This window comes from Sipha flava, unplaced genomic scaffold, assembly GCF_003268045.1.
Source record: "Sipha flava isolate LNK unplaced genomic scaffold, YSA_version1 176_pilon_pilon, whole genome shotgun sequence".
In the NCBI taxonomy this organism is placed as follows: Eukaryota; Metazoa; Arthropoda; class Insecta; order Hemiptera; family Aphididae; genus Sipha; species Sipha flava.
Window position 1 is genome coordinate 2,175,264 of NW_020272062.1, and position 27,045 is coordinate 2,202,308.

Here is a 27,045-nt window from a genome sequence, read left to right on the forward strand (position 1 = left end):
GTAAAAAATGCGTTAAACCTAAAGAGAATCACACGTAATTTAAATTGTACTCGAAAATATATTAGGTATATTATTTGTTATTGCTTTATCTTATGATTTTATAAAGTGTTAACATATTTACACTAACATTATTACACTCGTATGGCGGTTTCGCTGTTTCATGTTACCGATTAAAAACTTGCAAAAAAAAAAAAACATATCCAGTAATTATTCAACGTATATAATTGCGTACGTTTGTTAATATACTATATTTCAGTTACTAATTATCAATAAACGATTAATAAACGAATAAATTACACTACTAATATAATAACATGTTATACATAACTATATTAAATTCGATCTGTACGTGTCATGTTTATAACTTGTACCGTTTATGTACCCTTGTTTGATTCTCACGAGTGGGTATATTATTCAATTAAAGATTTCGTTTATTTACTGCACATTGAGTTACGAGTGTGTGTGTGCGTGTGTGTCTACAGCAAACGTATGTACGGTGTTTATTATTATTTCAGCATAGGATTACGTACGGAAAGCGTGGCCTAGAGAAACCGATCTATGTGACAAAAATAATCAGCAATAAATATTACAGTGCACACGCGTTTTGCGTACACACATCAGGAAATTGTCGCTATATAGTTTACACAACACAGTTATATAATTCAAAATTATGATCGCAACTGAACGGACGTGAACATTACATTTTACCGCGAAGGCGTTTAATGCGATTTTATTCAGCGCAGTACACCGTGCATAATTATACATTTATCTTGATATTATGCATTTGATCAAATCCAACGATACCCGTGTAATAAATTATTTGTCGAATACTACTAATACGACCTTTAAACGTTTTCACGTAACATGTGTGCATAAGAAACGTACCGATTTTTGAAATTAATTAAATTTATATACCTATATAGATAGGTAGTAGGCATGTGTATCGCACAGTCGTTCGTCCGCAGACTGCGAGACGAGTAGTTTTTTTTATAGACCGTCCGCATAAACTTTCTCGTAAATCTGACGTGACGAGCGAATGCATTCGGCGATCGCTATCAGATGGTATTAATTTTTTTTTTTTTTATCGACACATTTTCTCGTTCGTTTTGTCTGCGTTCCGCGTGATCCGAACGTTTATTTGAATTGGCCCAATCGATCGCGTTTATGTTCTCACACGCGTCATTATAAATAACGCGACCGCCGTGTGCGATATCGCGCACTGTGCGAGTTCCGCGCTATTTATCGTCGACGAAACGGACGCGCGAGAAGTAGAGATAGCGCCTCGGCGTACGCAGAGAGGGGGTGACGGACGGAGTGAGTTACGGACGAAATTTACGTTTCGAGTTGTAGACGTTCCCGGGGTCCCTTTAATCCGCGCACGGTGCACAACGAGCTATAAATCGTACGCGTAGCGTACGCTACGGAAAACTGAGAGATTGTTCTTGCGACGCGGCTCGGTGAGAGATGATACGGTCGCAGTGCAAGTCCGTCGTGATCACATCCGACCCACCAGGGTCTCGTGTACCGCGAAAACCGGGTGTGCAACGCACGCGGGCCACTGGCCTCGGTACCGTGTTATAGGGCCTCAAAAACGTACAACGATAAGGGACCTCAGGGTTTTGACGCGGGCCTCGGGTAGTTTGGTCACGGCGCTGCTCGTACACCGGACCTGTAAATCCGCGACGGTGCGGACCGCTGACCGCGACTCGCACTAAATTCGCGATCGCGATTTTCCGTAAACGGGTGATGAAACTGCGGACACGTGCGAACGGATCGGAGCGGCGACGTCGCGACAAACGACCGTAGTCGATGCACGCGCGGCGCGACGGTAAGCGCGTGCACACGCGGCGGATTTGCGCGCGACGCGGCCGAGGGAAATCGGTCGGTGGAAAAAGTGATGCGCACCGGTACTGGCTCCGGCCGGCGGCGGGCGGGGATGAGTTATGTGCGCGCAGCCCGGTGTGGGCGTGGCCCGAAGCCGCCCAGACCGCGCCTCTGCCGCCCGTGACGTCACCGCCGGCGTCGGTCGGCAACGGTCGGCAGCGGTCGGGCCGCGCGCGCCGACCGGCGTTACCGTCGTCGGCCGCGTTGTTGACACCCGTCAGTCAGTGATGGCCGTGTCCGTGTCCGTGGTCTTTGTGCTTTTCAAGGGTTCCGCCGCTACCGTCGTCGCCGTCGTCGATGAGAACAACACACTGCCGTTTTGTTGAACGAGAGCAAAATTTTTTTTTCATTTATTCCACGTGATCACAAATTTTGCTCGTTTTTTTTTTTTTTTCTTACATATCGACACGTCTCAACACTGTTATTTTTGTTATGGTCATTGTAATTGGTTTTATTTTTTCGTTTCATTAATTTGTTTCGGTTTCGCGTCGTCACCACACCTCCGGGGAAGTCGGTTGTCGCTAGAGATTTTCGTGCGAGACGATAATTGCAATCATGTCCAACGACGATCTGCGTTAGTGATTATTACGCGCGCGCATCCGTTGTTTACGTGTCACTTGGAACTCGGCACCGTGTCTTGTCCGGAGGAGGTTCACCGCGAATCGCAGAAGCCGCTCCGAAACACCACCACCACCACCACCACCACCACCATCATCATGACCAGAAGGAAGCAACACTGCCCGAAACGGATGAAATGTGAGTACTTCGATCATTATTGTTTTCGTTTTACGAACCACCGCGACGTTGTGTAGGATACGTAGGAAATCCAGGGTCGGGCCCATAATGCTTTATGGCTGGACTGTAGTGTTGCTACACTACAGTCCAGCCATGTGCATATTTGTTCATTGAAATAAAAAATGTTCCCTGAATTACTCACGTGTTGGTTATATTATATACATGGGTTCTTATGAAAATAATTGTGTTTTATATTTATATTCGTTATAAAAATGAAAAAAAAAAAAATAACGTGTATTTTTACTCAGTTAATTTTGATATGTTTTTGGCTATAAAAAACGTGTAGTATTTAAACTCGCCGTAAAATTATGAATTTGTTTTAACGTATTTCGAGAGAAAAAACGTACGTCACCGTCACGTATCTTCATGAAAAGGCACGTATTTCATGGTGCGCACCCATAAAACGCATTGTTGTTTACGCGTTGTCAAACGATACCTATTTATTGTTATCTTGGTCGGGATAAAAGGGGTATAATCAAAAAGATAGCCGCCAATATTATGCTCGTGTGCAGTCATGATTTTCGCGTGTTCCGTGTAAATAGTAGTCGTCATCGCATGCGATGATGTACCGACCTTTGGGCGCTCTTTTTATATTCTGACGATGACGTGCGATTGACTCCGCACAATTCCACCTGGTTCGTCCCGTCGGGGATTTTAAGTTGGTTTTTGTTGTACAATACACATATGTATACCGTCATAAAATTTTAACACAGGTTGTTGCACTTCGTACGTATAGGTCGTGTAGGTACCCATCGTATACACACGATGACTTGCAGGGATCTTGTTGGTGGTGTGTAACGTTATTAATGACCGCGTTTAACACTTTTTTTTTTCACGTGCCCGGCCACGTTTTTCGGCGCCTTCTTTTGATCTCTTACTCGCATCCCCTTCTGGCCCGGAATAAACGCGTTTTCCTAAGCTACGTGCGTACGTACGTTTATACAACCGTCCGGCACAACAATACTTATCGTACAATCGAGGTATAATGTTCCGGAATATAATACCGTAGGCCGTGTTTGTACATCGTATCGTGTATCTAAAAGTGCATGTATTTTCGTGAAATTTCGCCGCGGAACCTGTTGATGGGCGAGAGTCGGTGGTGTTTTGCAGCCGGCAGCGTGTTTCGGCGGGTTCGCCGACTGTGTACGCGGGGGAAGACCGCAGCGTCGGCAGTGCAGGGCGCGCGCGAGGGGCGAAACGCCGCCACCGCTGCCGTCGCCACGGCTAGCCGGGGGAGGAAAGTGCATCTCTCCTTGTCACTGATAAATGAAACGGGCACGCCACCGTGTACATGTACATAAATATATATATATATATATATATATATATATATTATATTTATACACCGGCGCGTATAAACACGCTGAAGCTCGATTATTGCTCCTTTCCGGGTGCCTAAATCAACAAGTGCGCGCGTAAACTGTACAATATACACGTGTGCAGCACACGGTGTTTTGTTTTTGGACAAATCTGTGTACGTTCGCACTCGACCGGCTCGTGCCGTGTAACGATGCACGTTTTTTCTCGTTTCGTCAGATTTGGTTGTTCATTATTCGTATTTTTAATTCTTAATATATTGTATGTAGGTGGTAGTAGAGATATGACGAGGGATGGTGTGTGTACGGAATTCACTGCTCCGGCTAAAAAACCCGTCTAGAAAACAAACGTAAAAAAAAAAAAAAATCGCGCCGTAGCGGAGTGCATGACATAGCGTTGGCGAATCGGGCGAAACACGTGTACCATTTATCAGCTATTTGACGTTGTTGTCGTCGTTGTCACCTGTAGTAGTTATCTGCGTGTGTACGCGTTTTTTCCGCCGAAAAACCCATATATATATATATATATATATATATATATATACTCGCCAAACATTGACTTGGCGAAGATTTATGGAACTATGAAAGTTTATTTAAATGCCGTCGCACGTTTACGTGACGACTGCGTACGAAATTCGTTTACACCCCTTGACAGACGCCCTTTTATGTATGCTTACGTGAAATGCGTATATGTTTCCGTCTGCGCACCATGTCCATCTCGACTGCCGCCGATAACGGAATATTACGTGTCGTGTTATTGGTTCTTCGAATTAAATCATGCGCTCGCGTGTACCTGACTAAAATTAGAAAATTCGTTACATAAAATGTCAAGGTCTAAAGGCGGTCTAGTGCGAATCGCGTTATTCTAGCTGTGATTTTATTTTTCGATCTGCGCGCGTCCCGCGACTTTGCAGTGCAGTTGTTTTCCGTTCTGCGTCTCGATAATATATTATACCAGTGCCGTCCACCGTTGTGACTGGCCACGGAAATTACATCATTTCACGTTACATTTATATTTAATCTCGAGTGTGTAGATAGCTGCATTGGCTGCATTCCAAAATTGTTTTAAATAGTTCGAAATAAAGAAAATGTTTCACATAATGATTCGCGAAAATTTTAATTTGCATAACCCAAAAAAAAAAGTACCTTAATAGGAAAATGTAGGTTATTGGATTACAGACAATAATTTGCAATGTTTATGTATATATATCATTAAAATACAATTATAATAGTAAAAGTTACCGAAAGAATATATCAATATTTTTCTCTGTATAATTCACTAATTGACATTGTAGCTATGGTTTAGGAAATAACCTTGGAAATAATAAAAACAAAGAATCGTACCGATTTGAAAAATTGTGACTAATGGTATATGGGTTCTGTCTTGCTTAAATATATACAGCGTGGATAAAATAATATAGATTTATTAAATATTGACTAATTTCGTTTGTTGGGATTATATTTTTCAATAATTTGACGCACGATCGGTGCACTTTAGGAGACTTACATTAATTGCATTACAGCAACATTGTATTAAAATAATTATTATTTAAGATAACTATTCATATTATTAATCATTGACGCATTGTTTTGTTGTGTATTAATAAACATTATCGAACATTATATTTCATTTAATTATTTCATAATAATGTTAATAATATAAAATATTATTTCATAATGATTAAATTTTAAATTATTCAATATAACGTTAACACTGTATATTTTTATTGGTATAAAATATCTTAATTGCATTGCATAGATTATTATTATTTTTGAATTCGGTAAAATGTACGTACTTACGTTCTACTCAACCACACAAAAAAAAAAAAAAATAAATATTATGTATTACCTATGTCCTAAAATAATTATATCTTATTAAGACGCGTAACTATCAATAATATTCAATTATACTGCCCTGAACATATTAAATCCGTACAAAAAGTGAATATGGTGAAACCGTATTTTTATATTATACTTACATTTCATTAAAAATGTCTTCCTCATAGGCGATTGCGAATTATATTTTTATTGTCTTTTCTACTTGACGTCATTGTCCGATCGCCATCAACATGTGGGTGTATTTTTTCGCATGTACGTTAATATTTACCTTTTCATATATATATATATATATATTTATATATAAGGACATTTTATAATATCAGATATATTATGATGCTAGAAAATACGTTAAAAGGGAGAACAGAAGTCGGTTGTAAAAATGTTCGTATATTTTTGACAACAGTCTGGGAAAAAGGACAATCGTATGCCAGTTTTAGGACAAAATAATAGACTCTATCGTATAGGTGAACATGTATATACGTGCAGCAAGAACTTATATTTAATGTAGTGATAAGGAGGATATTGTTTGTCTCTCTGTAATGTGCTGCTGTCACAGCCAAGGGTTGTGCGTGTGCTCGGTATGGCGACGAGTAGTGGCGGAGACGATGTTTTCCTGTATGACAGTTTAGACAAAAAAAGGAACGCGACGTTGATTGACAGCGATTTATATATAATACGAAAGCGCCGTCGAAGGAGACACACGCGCACACGTACACGCTCGTAACGCACACACACACGCGTATCACCTCATCTCCAACCTTTTGTGAATGCGCGTGCGCCGGTTTCCCTGCGTTTGATTGATGTGTTACCTTACCTTGTACACGTACACGCACACACACACACACACACACACACACATATTAGATAGGAGAGACCGCCGAACATTATTATTATTATTATTGTGTGTGTCACACGGACGTCTCTTTTAGACGTAATGATTTTGACATGTCTACCGACGACGACCCGGCCAACGGTAGAGGGAACACGCATCCACACACGTACATGGTATACTTGTACATCTATCTATATATACCATATATATATATATATATATATCATATATATTATGTATACCTGCCACTACCACATACTTCATATTATTAAAGTATAGTGAAAGAAAGAGAGAGAAACGGTCGATCAAAACTCGATTACACATACTCTAGCACAATGCTGTACGTTTTAACGGCACAGGGGGAAATGCGAATTAAACGGTTTTATTTTTTTTTACATTTTTTTTTTTATCAATAATTTTGATTTTGTCGCCGCAATGACGTGTTACGATCAGCCTCTGCTACGCTATACCGGACGGTCGGTGCAGCGTTGGCGTGGAAAACGTTTATTCGCAGCATCGTCGTGGTGCGCCTGTATAGTGATGATTCATTACCTGCACTCAGAGGCGGCTCCAGGGGGGACCCTAGGCCTCCCCCAAGATGTACCGTATTCATAAAAAAATTTATATTGTTAACGAAAAATGCATATTATAATATGGGAAAGGAGTTTCTCCACACTTCGGAGACCTGGCTTCGTTCAAGGACGACAGAAGATAGACTATCAGCATTATGTCTAATTAATGTATATCATAAAGTAGATATTCTAGATCAAATAGATCATATTATTGATATTTTTGCCAATTTTAAAAATAGACAACTTAAATTTCATTGAATTGTAAAAAATGTTGTTTTCTTTTTTTATAAGATTTTGTAAAATTATAACTTGCCCTCCTTCTAACCTAAGCTCTGGAACCGCCCTTGCTTGCACTACAACACTGTCGGTTTATTTAATTTACCATTTTCCGTCCGCAGGTAGCTCATCTATTCATTTATATAGACGTGTACATATATTTTTTACCATCTTAACCGATAATCGATAGTTTTGAGAATTAACTATGGATTTCGATCGGTATCACCGCTTTATTATTTTATTGAGTTCGGAGACAATCGTTAGTTATTACAATATGTAGGTTTAAAACTCCAGGCTATCAACACTTGATTTAGTCTTCGTTTCTTATGAACATATTAGTTTTTGTATGTTATATGTTATTTACCGAGTAAGTAAAAATACAAAAGAAAAGCGAGAAATAAATTTTTTCAAATTATGTGAAAAATGATCAGGAAATGACAAGGAATTATTTAGATAGATCAAATATATTTACACTTGAACAATTTTTTTTTTTTTAATGTAGTAATTGTGTTAAAAATCATAATACAAATCTCTACGATGTATTTTACGTTGATTTAATTTAATAACAAAAAAAAACTTTGTATAATAGCGTAAATCGTCTTTTTAACATTTTTATCGTTGTCATTTCTCTCGGAGGCGTAAAAGAGTTTAAATTTTCGAAAAACAGAGGAAATATTTGGTTTATTATTAAATGGGATTTAGTTGTATTTAGATTTTTTTATTTTCTAAATTAGACTTTCAACTGTTTTTTGTTTTTTGGATCGTACATGATGGCACATGGACTCGCGTAGTTTGTTGAAAACCAGATCGAAAAAAGTGCGTCCTAAGGACACAAACAAATAAATCTCATAAATGATATCATGTATACATTTCTATAGAATATACATCATGATAACGGGAAACTTAAAATACGTGTAGGAATCAATATTATTAGTTATTACGTGCCTCGGCGTGAGCGTATGTTCTCTGTAGTTTATCGCGTATAAAATAATATACTCGCCTGCAGTCACTTGCATGCAACTCCAGTACCTATACATGTATAATATAGACACTGCACGTCGGATAATAGTAGATTTATATTGTATTATATTTGTGTGCGTATGTATATTTATATATATGCTGAAGTCGTTTAACACATCAATCATTTAGAATTCGTATCCGGCTCGCATCGTAATACACACATTTCGTGTGTGTCTATGTATTATATTATTATTATTATTATTATTATTATTATTATTATTATTATTATTATTATTATTATTATTATTATTATATCGCCATCTTCACTATGTACGGCGTCTGTTGAATATTTACATTGTGGTATATATTTTTTCTGCTATTCAAACGAAAAATAAAATGTAAAAATAGAAATAAACAAAGTAATTCGTTTTGTTTTGATCGGTTACAAGTATTGGTGATATTACAACAATGTACGACATGATAATAATATTTAGACAGCGTATTTAATCGCGAGTATAACCCGTCGTTGACTGCGAGGAGGGGTTGGTAGGTATTCCGTTGGGATTTTTGGTCAGTGCCGCTCCTCCGACCATTCATGTCTCTTTCCTTCGATGGTGGCAGCGGCGGCGGCGCTCGGCCAGTGTTCCATTCACACCACGATCAGTGTGCAATATACATATATATATACATAAAGCATTGCGCTACTTATACATACAACAACTTCCTCCGCAGTCACTGCTGTCGCCCTCCTCAATAACCGTACTCCATTCAACATTTTATTCTCCCTCTGTAGTGTAGTAGTTGTGTAACAAGTGCAAAACTCGGTTAAGAGTTTGAAGAAAAAAATATACTTTTTTTTTTTTGCATAAAAATGTGTATAAAAGCAAACATAAAATTACAAAATATTTCTTATTCCCCAACGGTCATAGTGTACCTTCTGTAGACGTGCTGAGAACGGTTGATTATTTTTTAATAAACGCGCATCAATCGTTTTATTATAAACCTATATGCAGTGTATATATATTATAACTTCATGTATGTATATAGAATTCTGAAAATGCGTCAGCAATAAAAATCATAATATATACACATAACCGTTGGCCTAATTTCTCGGAGACCGGTTTTGAAGGAAAAAAAATAATGAACACATAATACATGTTAACGTACATCGAGAGGAAAAAATAAATAATAGTATTTTAAGTATAATATTATGGTGGCGAGCAACACTTAATATACGAGAGTGTTTGTGTATTACTTTATGACAGTGGGGTAATGCCTGCTCATAGTCTTCGTCCACGTGTCAATCACGTTTTAAATTAACTAGTTGCCGCGGGATTTCGTGTTTTTACGTATTGTACAAACTTTTGATTTTATATGTATAATATGTCGTAGGTATATACTTGGGTGTGTACTACTATATGTGCGTGGTTGGAGGTAAGCTGGTAACCATAGCCAACCGAACTAAAATTATTATCACGGTGGCTTTAGAAATTGTTTGGAATACACGTACATATATATATTTCTTTTCTGTATTTCATCGCCGTCGCCGCAGCCATCTCCTTATGTTTGCTCGCATCAATTCTCGGGTGACTTCTATAAATCATTTGCTACACATAAAAAGAACCGTTGCAAAAGACGACAAAAAAAATATGGGCCTTACGTGTGTTTTTTCCTTCTGCTCGCGTACACATACCCACCGCACACACACTCGTACACGTACACGCGTGCGTACCCGAACGTCGCTTTGTTTATTTTATCATCAACACAAATATTGCGAAAATACGTCCTCTGTACGTCTCTCCGACCTCCATCATTTATACAGGTGTCAAAAGAAGAAGCAGAATGTGAACAGAAAAAATAAGAAAATAATATATAACTTAAGGTATACAATGTCACACACACACATATAAAATATATACACGTACGCGCGGGCGTACGATAGTTATTTTTTCAGCTGAACGCACGTTTGCAGCCCTTCGCCCTTCACCCGCGTTCCTTCGCACTGTTTTCGACCTAACCTGTAGTACTGTTAATCAAACTGGCTGCAGTATATAGTGTTGGGTACGACTACACGCTCGCGATATAATTACTACTCAGAACTAAAATATATTTATAAAATAGTAAATAATGTAACGCCGATATTGATCTCTCTCGTAATGAGTAAAATTTCAGACTTCGAACGAAACAGATTTTTTTCAACACTTTATTTTTTCACAGAAATATTATAATCGTGGATATTATGTACACGTAATACATGTCGTGGAAATGTGTGTGTGCACTTGGTGTAAGAACAAAGCACCGACCAGCGCTGTGTACGAATATTATTATAATATAAATGTCATATTATTATTGTGTACCGGTGGCGGTTCCTGTCTGTCGATGACGTCGGTAGTGGGGGTGCAGATCGTGGTGACGTCGGTATATGGAAATAATCCATTTAAATTAACTGTCGATCGAATTAATTAGGAGAACACGTTTTCTCTTTTCGTGTTATTATTATCATATTTGTTAACGAGACCTCAATGGGCCCTTGGGCAAACATTTTAATTGGTCCCCATAATACACTGCCGTAGAATTATATACAACACGTATAAAAATTATAAGAATAAGAATAGAAAATGATTTTGGACGACGAGGATTGTTTTTCATTGTTTAACTGCATCGTTTTGTAAATTCTTCAAATATTAAACATTCGCTTTGAAAATAACCTTGTTGGAAAATTCTTCACCACGTAGTTTTAATCATAACTTTCATTTTAACTACATTGATAAATTTTTGATTTTAACATTTATTCGAACTAGGAAATTTTTTCAAAGTCAAAACAGAATCGTGAAGAGAAAAAAAAATGTGCAATGTCACGTAAAATACCTGTTTAGTATAAAATCACAAAACTTTATTATAAAATTAAAAGCTACGGAATACATTATTATTAAGATTTAGCTATTAAGTAGCTTATTTATGTTAATTCTAAATAACGTATAATAAGTGTAATATAGTACCTATATTTATTTATTTATTATAATTATAGGTAAACATGTATCTTAATATATTTAGATTAATACGCCGTCCACTTATTAGAAAAAATAAATAAAAAACGTAAAAATGACTTTTTTTGAATTATTGTGTTAATAAATATTCTATTTACTATATTTTCTTCAAATTTCGATTTAAAAGTATTTTTTGATTACCGATTTAAATAAAAATTAAATTCTTATTTTAATTTGAGAAGGTTTCGCGCTACTACTGTTGTGACAATAATAATTGTTATATATATATATATATATATATTATTATTATAATTATTATGTTAATGTACAGCTGAATTAACATCTTATTATTTTACTTTATTTCATGTATATTTTTCTAAAATCCATATATAGTAAAAAATCATCAAACTTGTGGAAAAAAAAATCTAATTAACAGGTTCTGACCTCTGCGAGCCACTAGGTCCTTGATGACGGGTTCGTAGCTCCCTCTGCAAGTCTGGTTTTTTTGGCATCGCTGTATACATAATATTACATAATGTAGTGTTAATAACGTGTATATAATATATAATGCTACGGCATATATGCGTGTAGTCGTTCCTTTCGCACGCAGGTGTCTTGTCACCGCGCAATTACGCTCGTGTAATTATTACATTTGTCTCGCGCGCTCCGCTGTCTAATGTTTGCTTAACAAAACAATAAAAAACCATTTCGGTGCAATACAGCTATAGACTTGCACATCAATATCTCCTACCTACTAAACAAGTCTTAGTAAAAATTAAAAAAGATAAACTGCTGTCAATCCAAATCGTAACACGTTAATACGTATAGGTGTATAAATAGATGAGGGAGAGTGGTAGAGAGAGATACGTGTAGGTAGCACATTCTGCTGCGGTGTGTAGACACAATAATATTATACCGGTAATGAAAATGTTGGCACGGGGTGTAGGGCGGTGTAGGCTTTTAATAAAATATATACCGTGTCGTGAGCATTGAATGTGTCTCCGATGGGAGACAGATGTTGTACTTACGCACGCACGCACGTAGTCCTGATACGTACATATACATATATATTATGTACATACATATATATTATACGTATGATATATCCTAGTAGATCACACCAGATTTCCTATTTGTTGTCATTAGACAATGGATCTCCTCGTTCCTTGTTGAATTACGTTGCGCGTACAGTTTTTTTTTCTCCTTCCTCCCGTTTTACAACCGTCGTCCTTTTTGTCTCCTTTGGTCCGCAATATACTGATTGCCATCGCGCGCGCGGCGCAACATGCAATGTATTATAACTTATACGAGCGACGATGCTCCTTCGGAATCGCTGTCGAAACCACTCCATTTTATTATAATAACAACACGGTACGCACACACGAGTGTGCTTATATTAAAATATGTATGTTTGTGTTGTTATTATTATTTTTTTTTTTGCATTTGTCTCCGATTTTCTTTAACAGCGTTGCCGATGTGTAATAAATTCCTTCTTAAAATGTCTAACAAATAACTCCGTTATATACGTTGAACGTACACGGACGATGACGGACGCCATAAATTGTACATGTATACGCGCGCACGTTTTCGAGCCTTGATAAAAACACGTGTCTGTGAGAGATTTCGGAAACGCACTCGGTGTGTCCGTGCCGTTATTTTTTTATAAAATGTTTTGTATAATATTCACGGCGGCAGAATAATGAGATGGTATAGTTTTAATATTTAAAGCGGAATCAATGGGGATGTTTTAAGAAAATAATACTCGTAATAATAATAATAATAATAATAAAATATTATTACTGTATAATTACACGATTACGATGACCCTGTAGCGCCGGGAATAACACTCTGTTTTAAATCGAATAGGGCGTGCGACAGCGACGGCGACGGCGGCGGCAAGAATGGGAATTTTCATTAATATTTTTATGATATCGCGTCGCCGGATACGTACATGTGTAATAGGTCCTCGCCGGTTTGCTCTTTATTGCACTTTTGTTTATATATAAACACATGCCTATAACGTGGATAATAGCCGAGGACGCGCTTAACATGTAATATTATTTTTTCCCGATAGTTTCCGAAAATGATGATGATGATAGGTTCACGTGCGCTTATACATTGCGGACCAGCCGATAATACACAGTACAGGTTACCTTTTGGTCCTTATACACTCTACACCGTAAACGTGTACGTGAGCATCTATTTGTGTAATACACCGATGCGGTGTACGCGTTCAACGTTATTATTGTTATTATTGTTATTAGTAGTTGTAGGTGTATACTTTTTCGTCCTGCTTTTTCGCCGCCCAGCTTTATGTGTACGACGACCGCGTGCTCACATAGGAACGTAATATAATTTACGCGTTACGCACCGATGTTAAAAAAGGATAAAAAAAATTTCAACCTTATATTTACCGATTCCATTTTATTGCTTTAAATAATAGACCATGGCGCCCCCGTGACCGCCGCCGCCGACCCGTAATTGTTATTTCGTTTATACGTAATAATAACGACGACCACGACGACGATATAACCTTTCGTGTCGCGAGACACTTGCCGAATACTACGTTGCCGTAGTACCGTGTGCGGCTTATACCACTGAAATCGGTTTTCGCGCCACTCGTACCTGTTACTGTACAGTGTGTGCAGCAACAACGCGTTTGGTTATTGTAAACATTTTGAACTTTTTTTTATTTCTTTTCGCCACTTTTCGTATAAATATTATTACGAACACAATAACAATATAATCTCTTAACTACTACGTTTTTGTCTCTTCTCTTCTCTTCCTCCTCCGGGATGAACAGTCGATCACGCGTTATTTAATGTAGGGAGCGCCGCCCATATCATAAATCTGGTTTCAATGTTATCTCATGACGACGATACACTCCGTGTAATAATATAATTTAAGTTTGTCCGTACTACGTATATAAAATGTACTCTCGTACAACGGATGTGTTCCGTTCCGAGTGTTTGTATTCGACGCCGTCTACGTTGCGCAATTGTTGTGCCCGCGCACTCTGTATACACGCCAAGCGTGCGTAGAGAAACTCACGTGCACGTATATTATAATAATAATATCGCATACGTTTAGTAGTACGGAATGTAGATCATTATCGTACATAATGGGTTTCACGCCGTTAAAAAAAAAAAATTTTCCCTATACGATTTCAGTAATATCGATTTATTTTTCCAATTCGATTTCAATACGCTGTGGAATACGCTTGCGCGGAATAAAGTTTATATATTTTATTTATCGGCTTAATCGTCGTTGCGCAATTATTCGTCGCGCACAGACACGTTTTCGTATACACGAGCACCTGTCGTACTAGTTTTACCCTCATTGTTGCAGCGTCTATTTACAGTGTCGCGGCTTGCGTTGTACGCGGGTGTATGCTTACACCGAAGCAGTTCCATAAACCATTATTTTCACGTGTGGTTTCTAAAACAATAAAATACTAATAATAACCACGATAATAATAATAATAATGGTTAATTTATGTGCTCGTACAAAACACGACACGGGCGGACAGACGTTTAGAGGTCGATGTTTGTATTACACGCGCGCGCGTATTATTATTACGTTGGGCTTACCGGTGCACAGTAGACGTGCAGTCAGTACAGTTTTCGTCCGTTTATTTAAATCTATTTTTTTATTTCGTTTTGCGTTCCGAAGAGTTGTTGCGCGTGCACAATCGCGCCCATGGAACACGATATCTTTTGCCGCCAATACCTCCTCCTCCTTCTCCTCCTCTTGCTCCATCATCGATTCGATGGGGATTGAAGTACAGAACAATGGTTACCGCCGATAAGACACACTGGTCCTTGTGTGTTTACGCGGTCATCGTTTCACCCGGCACAAATCCCATGAATCTGTCAAAAAATCTCGGAACGGAGTTAAACTGGTTTTGTTTTTTGTCTTCGTGATGTGTGTATACCCCGCGAATACCTCACAACGAATATGTTAATTTGTTACAGAAAAAGAAAAAATAATAAAAATAAAATATAAGTACGTTCTTCTTAACCGTCGGCAACATGTCTTGCACGTACCTACACATTCTCGTACATACATATATACATTATATTGTTGCTCTACGTTTCCGAAATTAATGGACTCGAAACACACGTTTTATTAGGGGTTTATTTTTTCTCGGCCGGTCACCCGTCAACGTTGTTCGCATTAAGGTTTTCGGAAAAACGTAAAAGGACAATAAAACGTGTGGCTACACGACCGGGTGATTTATTAGACCGTCTTCATCATCTTCGTCATCAACGCATACCGTTATGTTTCTGCTATATTATTTGTGTGCGATGCCGTCGACCAATCATATTCGCTGGACGTTTAAAGATTGATAGTTTTTAAAATTCTTCGGTGGTCTCCGAAATGTTGTAATAGATACAACTCGGACACGCATCATAGGGGGTGTGGACGACGACATAATTCAATATTTTTAACGGTTTTTTTTTTCCTCGCTTTACCTATATTATATATATATATATTATTGCGTATTGTATACACAACATTTATCGTTGAATAGGATTTTGAGTATTTATATTTATATTTTTTATTACCATTGAACACAGGATGAGCATACATAATGCGAGCCTATTTAATATGATATACATATATTTATATATAAATTTGGACGGAACCACGGTAAATCCGTGTCTCCCATTCGGAATGGAAAAAATAGAAAAAGAAAAAACCCGTATAAATATATTATATAGACCGTTGAAGAGACGAAAAACATAAAAATAAAAAGATAAAAATGTCCACCAAAATGGATTTTTTTTTTTTGAAAGTTTATGCGAAACTTCGTTTGAAACGGAGAGGCCGAAAAACGCGGCCGCGAAGTTATAAAAACAAACGTATAGTATAATGCGTTTTTATATTTCACCCGGTCTCCGGGCAAAGGATATTCGCTACTACTGTTGCATACCTATATACAAGCAACAGCAAGCAATACCCAAAGGACCTCGCACGGGGGCCCACATAAACAGACATTTCGCACGGCTACTGCCAAGTGATAGACATGGATGGATGCCCCTCAAGAGAAATAAATAACAGCGGGGCTAACACTCGCGAGCGATTTTCAATCTAATTTCGTTCGATTGCACCTTCTCACTCTTTCTCTCTCTCTCTCTCTCTCTCTCTCTCTCTCTCCCTCTCTCCCCCCCTCTCTCTCCCTTTCTCACTCCTCTCTCTCTCTTCTCTCTTTTTCATCTCTCTCTACCCCCTTCGTATCGTTACTGTTACTGCTGCACACTTCATCCATTCGTCTCGTTTCCTCCCTCTGACCTTTTTCCTGCAACACTCGTCGGCCGACCCTTGACCCGTGTCTGTATAACGAAATCACCTGAAGCTGAAAAAAAGGCTATTTCTATATATGTTTAACCGCGCACTGCGTTACTCCTCACTGTGCACCCCGTGAAAGTTTTTTTCCGGCTTCGTATCTGGCCGAACAGGGCGGTGCTGGGTTTCATCGGTTTTTTTTTTCACGTAATTACTCCGGATGGGTGGATTTTTATTATGTCGGTTTCCTCTTTCTCCACCATGATGGATCGTACTGTAAGTTTGTGAGTTGTGAGAGTGTACACGTTTACAAGTGTGTTAGTGTTTGTGCACGCGTAACTCTTATGGGTTTTTTGTCGATTATACGTGTTTATATACCTGTTGTGGTCAAGAGACGAAAACCTGTTTTTACGTGTATCGTCGTCCTCATCGTCGTCGTAGTCGTCTGGAGTGACGTGCTTCCCTATCCGAGTGACGAGATAGTGCTCAGGAAGGCTTAGCATACACACACACACACGCACGCACGTATATATACAAATTGTATACATTATATATACGTGTACATGTATATTTTATTCGGTTTGAAATTAAATCCGTTACGAACGTTTCATGTGGAAAACCTGACGTCGCCTGTCACTCCTTGTCACGTCCGCCATGCGCTTGTAAGACCTACGAAATTTGAATTCAGGATTGGGTTACTGCCACAGCGCACACTACACAGTTCGCTTGTCGTGTACGATTTTAGTGTCGGCCGAATGATTCCACTACGTCGTTTGTTTAGTTTTTTTGTTTTGCCCTCGTCGTTTGTGTCGTTGTTTGTACGCGAATACTGCTACAGCAGCAGCAGCAGCAGCAGCAGCAGTAGTCTTCTATATACGAGTCAATATTCAATTACTAATGCCAATAAAAATGAAGAAAAGTAAGATAAAGAAAAAAAAAGAAATCTATACCGAATAAATATCGTGTCGATTGTTGCGCGTTTTAGTTTGAATTCTCCGAGTCTAATCCGTATGTACAATGTATGTGTACGTATAAAATACTATTGTGCACGTTCTAATATTCGAATTCCGTCGACCGTCGGTCGTCGACGATTTACCTACAGCGTTGACGCCCGGGTGTCGTTGTGTACATTAACGGTGCGTCACGTTTGCGCGCGTATGTATTTTTTGTATATTATAGGAATAATGATTTACGGCGACGGGCGGCAGGACACTGCAGGCGCGCAGGACAGTAGCAGGCCAAAAAGTCGAAAACCCTAAAAGGACCTTCGGATTCCAGAACACTGCGGGAATTCTTAATGCGTTCGTGTATCCGGAATGGTCGTCACGGATTACACAATTATTCATCGTGACGGATTCTCCTCTGTCTCTTTCCTCTTTCTCTTTCTCTCGCTGTCCCTCCGCGTGTGTTTCTTGCGTAAGCGTGCGCGTGCGTGCGTATGTGCGTACGTGTTTGTTTGCATGCGTGTGCAACGATCGTAGTTTAATATACATACATCAGCAGGACCTGCTCACGCGAGTTTTAAATTTAGACGGTCTCGTGACGAGTTGCCGACACCGGCGTCGATCCGCCAAAAACGGTGACTTGAGACGGACGACGGAGCTTCGGTGTTCGCCTGACTGCCGTCTTGTGTGCATATTATTATCACGTGTTACGTAAAAAAACGTATAAATATTTACGCGCGAGCGCGATGAGATTAGACCGTGGAGAGCAGTAGGGAGGGCACATTAAGGGCACCGAGCGCGTGAGACATTTATACGGACGCAACGACAGACACGATCCATCGGTCACACGCGTTGCCGCAGTGGTCGGTAAAACGCTAAGAAACATTTGCGCAACATACAATTTTTTTTTTCTGCTCCGACCGAAGAGGGTGGATACAATGTGTGTATGTAATAATCATACAAATATAATGCGGAACGCATTGGTAGTACACGGTAAAGCTTCGTCGATAGTAAATAATGTAATTATACGTATAACATATTTGGAGAGATAGACGTACGCGGCGGTGGAGGAGATTAAGTGCGCGCGTGCGCGTGTGTAGACCGTGTGTTTTGTTGTGCCGAGACGGATTTGAATACCACTGGAGGAGGTCGAGTATCGGGCAACGAGGTGACATGTGCGCGGGACATGACACATTGATGCATGGCGCTGCCGCCGCCACCGCCGCTCGTGAAGGAATAGAAGGACGACGGCGACGCTGAAGAGTTTATCTGTTGTACGGGCGACTGATGGATTTATTGGTCCGGCCACTGGCGTCTTTTTATACAACAACACACACACACACACAGGCATACGCACGCACACGCACGCGGGATACGATGGATGGACGCGTGTTTGTGTGTGTGTGTGCATTCGTTTTTATACGTATATTTGTCGATGAGTACACACATGCTAAAAGCGAACCAAGGCGAATCTACACCAGACGTGTTTGGAACGAGTCACAGCTCTATTATAATATAATATCTGATATATTTGTATTCGTATTGAGCGCGCGATCGGGCCGTCCAGCAATGTATAATTCCGGTAACAAGATTCGTTGCGCGAGCTTGTGATTTTATATTTTCACTTCTCCCGACCGCTGAAAACGTTCGGAGAGCCGATGACCGTACATCATGATATTATCGTAAGGTACGTGCGTGCGTGCATGTTTGTGTTTATGGGTCATTTGTCGGTCGGTACGGCGTGGGGGACTCACCAGAGATTTGCATACGCGTACTATGCGCATATGACGCACCCGCGGTGGTGTGTAATGTGCGCGCGCGCGCAAAAGAGTGTGTTTCGTCACGAGAGAAAAAAAAAAAATTACGCATATTATGTGCTCGCATGAAAAGAAATGACGAAAAAAATGCGTCCCCCTCAAGCGATACGTTCTATACGCCGCTGTTTGTAGGGCGTTTTGAAATAATCCCGATCATTTTCACGGTTCATAAATCTCTATTAGGCCGAGTTTGGCTGTCTACGGGAACGAGTTGTCGCCTAATTGTGCGAGCACTACGGAGAACCAGTTGTGTGTTAAATACTTCTAAACTGCTTTTTGACGTGAGCTTGACGTGCACAGAGCAGGTATTGGTGTATAGTAGTAGTAGTAGGTACCGTAATGAGTATAGAGTAGTACTGCGTGTAGTGAGTGGGCACCGGTTTGACAGATTGTCAACCATTGTGTGCGTGTTTTCTTTCTCGTGTGCGTGCGTACGTACACGAATAATACATACATAACGATGCGTTTATGATAATAGTTATGTGTGTGTGTGTTTAATTGTGAGTACGTGTATGGTTAGACGCGTTAGACGGCTAATTTTCTGCCCGGTGAAATTTGAATACGCTCGTACCTCCTCATGTACCCGTCGTACAATCGTAAAATCAGCCCTATTATCATATATTATTTTTCTTTTCTATAACGCTTGCGCGCACCATAACAAATGCGATCACGTCGGTGCGAAATATTTTAAGTTTTCCCGTGGACCGTAGTCGTGGTCACCAACAATAATTGTCGAAACGTTTCGTAATAATAATATATACTACATTATCATAATTGAACATGCTGCTCGCATTATAAACGTTATAGCGCTAAACGCGATATAATGTAGTTCGGGCGATTATCGTGTTTTATGTACGCGAGTGACTAAGTAGATGGTCACACACACACACACACACACACACACACACACATATTATATATATATATATATATATATAGAGAGAGAGAGAGAGAGAGAGAGAGAAAGCAGTAGAAAACAACAGTAGTAGCAGCAGGAATATGGTGGAAATACGCGTGTGCGAGACATATTAATCCCGGTTCCATTTCTTTAATAACGCGATAAATCATCTCCACTCTCTGTCGTTCCCCACCTGGTGATGGTCCATGGATTTAAATTTAATGTTACACAGGCTGGACCACACGTTTTGGATTTTATTTTTGGAGTTTTTATTACCAGATGAAATGATATTCATTCTCCGCGTCGTCAGCCGAGGCGGCCGTGTTACTTCATTATACAGCTACGCGCTCTTTACCGAAACCGCTAAACCGCAGTAAACGTCAGCCAATATAGTGAAATGAAAATTTAATTTTTTGGCTGTACATCAAAGTCACGTTGCGTCACAGATTTTTGATTTGCATAAATATTCGTTACACACATGAACAGTTTGAACGGCCCCGAAACAATATAATGTGCGACATGGACAGCAACAGCAGCAATAGAGGTACATTAGTAGTAGCAGCAGCAGTAGGAGCACTAGCAACAGCAACGACAGCAGCGTTAATCAATCATCGTGTCTGGGAGGGGGGGGGAAATAAAAACTTTGCACATCACGTTTCAAAGTCATTTCATTGGATTTTATGGTCCAGTGATTTGTGTCCAATACTGCACGACCCACTGCTCGCACGATTGCATCAGCTCAAGTCTTAGCTCGCTCAAGTCCGACCGACGACAAAATACCATACCAAATGCACGATGATGTTATGATACACTCGTCGTATATATACTCGTAAATAACCACTGAACACGTAATGTTGTAATATTACTACATACGATGGCGTACCTGAGGCGTATGTTACGCTGATAATTATTCGTATCACGGGATATTTGTCTTCCCCTAGGCTCCCCGCCAATCTGTTCGTTCGACGGCTTATGACTCGATCTCAGTCGGATAGCGTGAATTTTTTTTACGGTCCTCAGCATAACGTCTCGACGCGAGGTTGGTTGAAATATAACGTACGGCGATCGTCTTACAGCGAACACGCACTCGACGTAAAGTGATGAATATATTAAAAACACGAACGGGGGAGGGGAGGGGATCGTTGTGTTTGAAAATCGAAAACCGATAATTAGTACGTCCTGTGGTTTCCGTCATATAGTCTTAATACAATGTGACGTCGTTGCCGTTGTCTTTCAGATGGTTTAAATTGCATTTATTTTGAACTCTGTATCCCGACCGATAAAGCGTGTATTTAAATGTTTATAAACAATAATACACACGCATTGCGTACACTATTATATGCACCACATATCTAAACCAGCCGTGGTAGGTAATGATATTATTAAAATAATGATTCCACGTCGTTGTCGTTTTATCAGCCCCCGGGTTTGTGTATTCTGAGAGGGTAATAGCGACGGGGAAGGAGAAGAAGAAGGAGCAGAGTAGGTCGCCGAGTACAGACGTCATTAATTTGGCAGGAAGACAAATCCCAAACAACCGCGAAATGATACCAACGGTTTTTGACGTTTCGCATGCACCGGCGTGTACACACAAGACGTGTTTGCAAATAAATTCCCTGTGGCCATTTTACAGTACACGCAACACACTCACGCTCGTACGTTAACATGTGTACGCGTGCGGTATGCGGCGAGGCATATTATTCTCGATAGGCCTGCGAGCGTGTTCTTTGATCATCAACCGAGTTCGGGGGCGAAAACATCGTTACTGGATCTCGTTATGGGTCCGGGTACTTGATTCGAAGTCTTTGTGGAATCACGCTGGGCGAGCGGTGGGCAAGAGACGGCCCGAGGCTGAAAATTCGCCGTCGTCCCTCTCGTCTCCATCCCCTGCCCACCTGCTCCCGTAACGTATTCCTCTCTTTTAAGTCCCTATTATATTATTATTTTCGGTAAAAGAGACAAAAGTTTAATTTCGACGACAATGTACCGCGTCGTTTCCTTCGGCAACGTACAATAACATTATTGCATAATCTATTTTCGAAACGTATGTGTTTGCGACCGAGAAAATCGCTGCTCGGGTGTGTCATAATCGATTCGGCTTTATACCTGTGGCAGCTGTTCATTACCTCCAGACGTCTCGGCTAATACGTATAAAACAATATTTAATACGTATAGAACCGTGCGCGTCGATAGAAATGGTGTTCTGATCGTCTCGGGGAAAACGGGTGTTTACAGATGGAATGAAAAAAAAATACTTGCATTACTCGTAGTCCATATTATACTATATGGTTTCTGGACCGGAGGTGAAGAACAAGAGAGAGAGAGAGATAAATAGAGAAAGGTGTATATTTATATGAATTATATGTGAAGCGGATTGACGCGCGGTGGGTAGCGAAACGGTTTAATAATCGTTAAGGTCCAAATTAATGCGAAAGACTAGAAAATAAATAGCGATCGCATGTTCAGCTGAGGAAAAAGGATCATGTGAAGGTGTAACCCAAAAAGTTATTAATGGCGTACAATACACACACACGCGCGCATACACACGTACTCGCGCTCTCGGCGTATTTACCGAGTGGTCTACTGGAATCGATTACCGTGGTAGTGGTAGTATACGGAAGAAGCGGTGGAGTCGAGGTGCGAGGGGAGAGACATTGATGAGCCTGAGTCACTGGGTGATTGAAATACGGTCACGGTATGCATGTAACCGTGTGCGGGAGGCGTAGGGGAGTGATTGATGGGTGCCATTATCAGCTGACACGTTCCGGACATCATCGTGTCGGACAACTAATCCTGCAGCCCGGGTATATCCCTTTGTTGCATGGACTCACACGCGCTCAGGTTATACTGACGCCCACGATATTATTTATCATTGCTCTAGTTATATAATTAATGTCCGTAAACTAACGTAAACACTCACGCGCACACTTGCACCCCTACAACCGGTGACCCCTTTCGTCGTCAGCGCCATCGTTCTTCACTGTCTCCTGCACGTCCAAGAACTGAATAATTATATATATATATATCACGTGTGAGTAAATGACTCTAACGTGCGACGAACAAAATACATATATTACTGCTAGTACTCGTGTAAAACCACTCATTGCGTAGGTGGGGAAAGTACAAGGCACTTTTTTCTTTGTTTTTCTCGTATCAAACTCTCGCGTCAGTTAGATACGCTCGTCAACGTGCGGTCGGTGAGAAACTTAAAAATTTGAACTTTTCGAGGACAAAAAGTCTGTACATTTTGAGCGAATAAAATTTTAACGTAACACGGTCGCCGTAGCTACTTGCAAATAACAACATAATATACATATCGATAAAACAATGATATTAACGTATTACAATATTTAATGTAATTGGCAATATTACGTTACCGCGCCTTTCGTCAGCGGCCGGCAGGAGCGTATTTTAGGGGGGAGGGCAAAGGGAGCGATCGACTCCCTAAATCCGTATTTAAGGAATCGATTATATGTGAAAAGCACATTTCAAATTTTTTTAACGTGTTTCGTTTTATAACAATTTTAAAACGATGGCCAAAAAGGTTAACAATTTTGGTTTTCTATAAAAATTGTTGTCATAAAATACGAATGAGCAGTGGCATAATAAGGGTATGGCGAACTGTACTGACACCAGGGGCGCAAATTACAACAGGGCGCAACATTGCGTAGAAGTCGTATTTTTATCCTACAATCAAATCAAAATTTTTCTTTTATACTTTTTGAAATATGTAGATGTTTTCTATTTGTACACACTTCGTGTGAACTTAATTATGAAATTATGAAAATAACACACGGGCATTTAAATAAAAATTTCATATGAAGAAATTATCGATGAATTTGCTAGTCATAATACGAGAAAAGCAAATTTTTAAAGTTTAAAGTTAACACTGTAATAATAACTTATAAATATAAATTGTATACATAAAAATTAGTAAAATTAAAGGTTAAAAAAAATATCGTAACATCAAATTTTAATTTGTTAAAAAGCGTTTTTTGTTGTACAGTTTGCCAGGTGCGCTAGTCAGTTTTTCTACACCACTGTAAACGAGTGATAAGAAAAATTACAGAAAAACATATTAAAATATTATAATTGAAGGCGAAGGAACGCGTATGATGATATATATATATTATTATGTTTTATCAATATCAGTACCAATTATCAGTGGTTATATCACGGTCAATGTTGAATGTAATAAATTGGGCTTTTTGTCGGGTTCATACTCAGTGTAAAATCAAATAAAACACAAGCGTAACTTTCAAAACACAGACAGGTGTTAAAGAAAAACTATACTAAAGTTGATTGTAAATGGATCCGACATTAGGTTATAAAAAAAAAAAAATAACACAAATATTAAGGATTCGTCTGATTTAAATATTACCAACAATTTTACTTGTAAATGTTGAGCCTGAATTAAAGAAAAAATTCGAAGAGTCGCCCCCTCCCCCCTAAGAAGTAAGTCTAAATACGCCCCTGGTGGCCGGTCGTCACAAATCTAACAAATGCGCGTATACGACTATTATTTTTATCGCGTATAAATATCACACGTGTTTTATCACTAATGTCCTATGTACAAATAATAGTACGGACGAGAAAAAAAAGGAACAAAAACCGGACGTATTTACTACTGTTTTATTACGCGCGTAGCAAATTGTATTTGAATGTTTTTCAGTCGGCGACACACTTAAAATGTTTAAGTTTGCACAGATTTCATGAATCGTAAAACATCTTGTCCATCACAGTGGCCACGGAAACCTTCTCCTCCCTGGCCGTCATAACCGGTTACACCTTCGCGGTCGGTCCGGTTTTGAAATACGATAGTGATTGATCCATCGTGCATTTCTTATAGTCGTTGTTTGTCGTTTTATTTTTATTTCAAGACGGAAACTGTCAACTTTTTTTTTTCCATAATACAGTAGTCACTCGATAATTCGAAATTCGGGGGACCGAGTTAAAAATTCGATTTATAGAGGTTTTCGATTTACCGAGTGTTCGAATAATCGAAGGAAAAAAATTAATAAATAAAATACATTGTACGATATATACATATATATATATATAACGTTTATTTTGACATTAACTTATCATAAATATAATTATGTACATTTTAAAATTTTTAATTGATATTTATTTATTACACATACATAGTATTATATTTTATATACATATTACATATTAAAGAAATCTGTTTTTTTTTTTTGTGAAAAATTGTTGGTCGCAATCTGGTCCATAGCATTGTCTAACTTAATAATAGCATTAAAAATTGTATCGCATCTTTTTTCGTCCATTTCAGATTGTTCAAAAAATTGACGTAATCCTGACATAAACAATTTTGCTTCTTTTAACGATATGACAGGAACCTCCGCCTCCTCTTCCTCGTCATCATTGTCAGAATTGTGCTGATTGACTGAAGTGGATTGAATAATTTCCTCGTCAGTAAAAGTACCAGCAGTTGCGACATTATCGTCAAAGTGAACAAATTCTTCAAATGATACGGGAACTTCTAGTCTGTTCCATGTGCTAAGCAGAACTTCAACCTCCTCACTTTGAACAGGAATACCTTCACCAATTTTCTGTCCATCCTTAATAAAACCACAAGTTCTGAAGCAATTCACGATGGTTTGTGCACTAACATTTTCCCATGCTTTGAGTACCATTTTCATAGCAATGAGTATAGAAATTTTACATGGAACATCACCCATGCACGCCAACACTTCTCGAACAATTTCCTTTCGATACATCATTTTAAAAATTTTTATTATTCCTTGGTCTAGTGGTTGGAAAGTTGATGTAGTGTTGGGAGGTAAAAAATTAATTTTTATATTTTCAAGATGAGGAATATTATTGTGTGAAATTCGAATTATAGAGATTCGTGAAAAAAAAATTCGAATTGTAGAGTGTGCCTCACCGACAGACATTTCGAATTATCGAGGGGATCGGAATACATGTATTTTTTTCTAATTATAGAGGTTTTCTCATGGGACTTAGCGTTTAGTTCGATTTATGGAGTTTTTCGAATTATCGAGGTTCGAATTATCGAGTGACTACTGTAATATATGTATAAAAAAAACCGGTTGGATTAACCCGCAATAACACGCATATGTATACCTAAATATAATACGTATTGGACGTACAAAGATTTTCTGCGATTTGACATACGTGTCCGGCTTACGTGACGGCGCGCGTGGGCCAAGATAATATTTATCCTTCACACTCAAAGAAGCTTTTCGCGGCGTAGTGATAACGTCCGACGCAGCCGAGATATGGCGGATAACGGATGAGAGGGGGAGAGGTGGGTATTGGGTAGAGACGAGAAAAAAAGGATCCGTTGACGTGAGGCGAACACGTAAATCATTGGCCCCGGTACGTCCTGCAGCAGGTTCAGTTTATGTGTTGTGTAAGGCAATGTTTTTGTTTTGCCCTGTGTGCGTATTTCTATATGGGGGTTTTTCCTCTAGCTCACTCACCCGGGGTTCTCGGAGGTGCGGCTGGCAGTGGAGGAGAAAGGCCTATAGGGATTTGCGCAAAGGACCAAAGTTTTATATACGGTGTAAGGGGCGCGGGTGCGGGCGAGTGGCAAGTCCGTTCGCCGTCCGTCTTCTCTCACTCTATCCCCGTCTAGCCTCGCGTTCGTGT

The 27,045-nt window shown here is 39.3% G+C and overlaps 1 protein-coding gene across 1 annotated transcript in view; it reads left to right on the forward strand.

The window, feature by feature from the left end:
• The first annotated feature begins 2,086 nt into the window (after positions 1-2,086).
• Positions 2,087-27,045, forward strand: part of LOC112680289 (protein tiptop-like) — a 62,092-nt gene continuing 37,133 nt past the window's right edge. The window contains exon 1 of the mRNA XM_025550329.1: positions 2,087-2,640. Coding sequence (XP_025406114.1) covers positions 2,601-2,640 — 40 coding nt within the window. The 5' untranslated portion in view covers positions 2,087-2,600. The remainder of the gene's footprint in view (positions 2,641-27,045) is intronic.